Source organism: Gekko japonicus, unplaced genomic scaffold, assembly GCF_001447785.1.
Source record: "Gekko japonicus isolate JY-2015 unplaced genomic scaffold, Gekko_japonicus_V1.1 scaffold211, whole genome shotgun sequence".
NCBI classification, from domain to species: domain Eukaryota; kingdom Metazoa; phylum Chordata; class Lepidosauria; order Squamata; family Gekkonidae; genus Gekko; species Gekko japonicus.
In genome coordinates this window covers 325293-328809 of record NW_015164187.1, presented here as the reverse complement: position 1 = coordinate 328809, position 3517 = coordinate 325293, and the positions used below count along the sequence as shown (strand labels likewise).

General features: G+C 47.9%; 1 protein-coding gene across 1 annotated transcript in view; it reads right to left on the bottom strand.

Annotated features, from left to right (window-relative positions):
- KDM5B (lysine (K)-specific demethylase 5B) overlaps nucleotides 1-567 on the bottom strand; it is an 81867-nt gene extending 81300 nt beyond the window's left edge. Inside the window, exon 1 of the mRNA XM_015408224.1 lies at nucleotides 352-567. Coding sequence (XP_015263710.1) covers nucleotides 352-489 — 138 coding nt within the window. The 5' untranslated portion in view covers nucleotides 490-567. The remainder of the gene's footprint in view (nucleotides 1-351) is intronic.
- Nucleotides 568-3517: the final 2950 nt, after the last annotated feature.

Below are 3517 nucleotides of genomic sequence, written 5' to 3'. Positions count from 1 at the left end.
GCCCGCCCGGACCCCTGGCCCTCAATAGGCACACGAGTCCCCCTTCTTCTGCCCCATCAGAAGGTGTGTGCGGGCGTTTGGAGGGGGATGGCTAGAGGTGGGTGGGGGCAGGGCTGTAAAAGTTTCCGAGTGGGATATGCACGGGGATGCCCCAGCCCGTGTCCAGGGGTCTTGGGGAGGGGGGAGTCCGTGTGGTCTCGACAGAAGCGCGCCCGGAGGCCTCGCAGGAGGGGGTGGCGTCCTTGCTTCCCCAGGCTCTCCGCCCCTCAGGCCGCCTCCCTCAAAGGGACCGGGGGGGGGATGGAAAATAGGTCGGGGCTGTCCCGCGGGTGGCCGCCGAGGCTCACTCACCGGCGGCGGCCGCACCTTGCAGATCCCAGTCTGCTCGGCTATGGGCCGGATCTTGTGGATAAAGGCGAAGGGGTCAGCGAACTCTTCCCAGCTGGGCTCGAAAACGGGGCACTCGGGCGGCGGCAGGAACTCGGCCATGGCCAGCCTGGATCACCGGCAGGACGGGCAGCTCCGGAGCGAGGCAACCGTTCCGAACAATCCCCAACAGCCAAAGCGTCGTCGAGCTCACCAGAGGCAACTGTATGCCTCCGCAAGAGCAAGGAGCGCGGGGTGGGGGGGGGAGAAAAAAGAGTCCGTGGAGGAGGCCCGGCCCTGTGGGAAGTGCCTCCCCTCCTTTCTTAGGGGCGTTCGTTCGCTCACACCACAGAGAATGCCTGCCCTCATTCCCCATCCCACCCCTTTGTTTGGGGGGCTCGTGGGCGCCAGCTGTCTTCTGAAAACGAAGCAGCTCATACAAAACGTGCTCAGGGTGTAAGAAGGCCTCTCCACTTGGGGATACAGGACACACATGCCTTAAAAGTAATGCGTTTTAGAGTCAAAAGCCTCTCATGGCCTTGTAACCATAACAGGCCTGGGCCAATTTGAGCTTCCCTCGAATTGGCTCACATCCATTTAGGCTTTTCTTGTTCTTGGAAGGACAGCCTACTAGCTCTGTAAGACCTTACAGACTTCCCCTAAATAGTTGACACAATAATGCTCATGTTAACAGCCCCGAAAAGCCTGGTAATTCTGAGTGAGAAGCAGAAAAAATAACCATAATTGCTCACTCTTTGCATAATGAACAAAATTAGCAGTATTTAACCCCTGCAACACACCACTTTCCCATATTTCCAACACTGCCTGCTTTATATGTGGGGAGTCCATTCTTCATGTGATGACACCCAAATGTGGAAAAATACTCAGTGCTTTCATTTAGCAATAGGCTTAAGTACATTTTGACCTATTATAAAATATAATTTTTGGATAAATTTCAGCACAGTATATCTGTAAAAGTATAGACTGACATAATTTGAATTTTTGCTTGCTTTTTTCATATTTTGCATAGCCTCATCAAAACAGTCTTGCTTTCATTTATAATCTATTCTAATGCAAAATAGAGGCAAAAACCATTGGGATTAGGGGTATGCTGCCTTCTTTTACACTAGTTCTTTGGCTACAACCCTAAACACAGTTACTGAGGAGTTTATTGGGACTTGCTTTCAAGCGTACATATTTAGGACTGCACTTGCACTGCACAGCCACCTTGAGTCTGCTTCAGCAAGGAGGGCAGGGTATAAATCAAATAAATAAATAAATTTCCAAATCTCCTTAATGTTTCTGCCATGCATCTTAAACCAAATACCTTTACAGTGCAGTCCTAAACATTTACACCCTTCTGAACCCACTGATTTCAGTGAGTGTAATGTTTGTTTGGGATTGCACTGTAAATAGTCCAATCCTGTCATAAACGTGCTCAGCTGGAAACAAAGCCCCCCAATAGGACCAGATTGGCTGTTAAGGCCACCAGTTAAAGTCTGAGTAGGCTGATGGCCTCCCCCCTACCAGGCCCACCACAGCTCCAAGCAAGGGGCAGCCTTCACTCCATCTGAGGCAAACAAGAGCTGCTGTCCCAGGCCAGCAGCCCCAGCCCTGCACTGCACAGGCTTGGCATGGCACCCCTAATCTTTCGTCCTTCTCCTGTCTGTCAGGGTAGGGTTGGGTTGAGAGTGGTTCCTCTTCCAGAGCTGCTTTGTCTCCTAGTCCTCCGCGTTCACCTATTCATGATACATACATCCAGATACAAAATATGTACATGTAGGATTGCAGTGTGAATTGACTCCATTATATTTCGAATAGTTAGAATGAATAAGAATGGTTTTAAAACAAAATGGTAAAACTAACAATATTTTATGCACGCAATCTACAATGGTATAACAGTCATATTGCGTCTTTATTTTGACAACTAATCCAAATGATTTTGCATTGCTTCTAGAAGGATGCTCAAGCGCTAATACTGGGAGGGGGACTTTCAGAGTAAGTGATATCATGACTTGGAGAAGTGCCTGAAAATATCTGAGAGGATACCATTGATATTCAACATTTAACTTGTTAATTAATAAGATCATTTGGTCTTTAACTGTTACAGAATTAAACGCAGAGTGGTGATCTTTCAAATATGTATAAATTTCCATCAAATATGTATAGATTTTGTTGATTAGTGTCATGGATTTTACCATAAAACTACAGTCCTCATTCTATTCCCTTTTTAGAGTAATCCTACTGTGGGGGGGGGGGGGGGGGGGGGGATCCACTGGGGGATACATTAGCGTTTCAATGCTTGAATTTAAGCACACAATGAAGGGGGACATACTATTTTTACCTTTAATTTTAATGTATAGGTGTATCTAACCTTTGAGCAGCAGATTTCTTGAAGCAGAACAAAAAAAGAGACAGACCAATTCTTAGGTCCTAAAAAAATTAAGTAGAGCAGGACTTTTACAGAATTCACAAAATTTCCCTCTGCAACCTTTTTTTGCGCAAAACTTTCAGTTTTGTCTTTGTTCCGGTACCGGATACGGGATTGTCGCAATGACAGATCCCCTCCAGCAACAGGAGGCCTCTAAACTAATCGCTAGAGGCCTCTAAACTAATGAGCTCCATGCAGAGAACGCCAACCACATGGGTCTCTACTCTCTAATCCACCTTCTTTTGCCTTTATGATCTATGTTTACATGTGCGGAGGGATCCTTCACAGCTGACAGCCACCTCAAAACCGGCACTTCTTTTTTTAAAGAGCCTCTCAATACTCTGGGATAGGCCAAGGGCTTGGGGGGACGTCAGAGGGGGAGGGAGGCCGAGCTGTTTCATTGTCTTTGCCTGGCTCGGTGCAGTGGGGAAAACCTTCCCTTTCCAGTGCAAAGCACTGCACGGGGGGGGAAGGGGGGACGAGATCGCTGCTATCCATGTAGCTTTGCAGCCTGCAAGCAAGAATCAGAGGCCCCAGGCAGATCACTGGAGTCTCTAGGACAATAGGAATGGGTTGGGGGAAAGGCTTGGCGCAACCATTGCTCATCCGATTTTAGGCATATTTACGCAGCAGTATAGGATTTACTCCGAAGTAAATGGTTCAGGTTGCACTTTTAGGTTGCGAAACCGAAGATGCCACGTTTCTAGGGAGGGGAAAAAA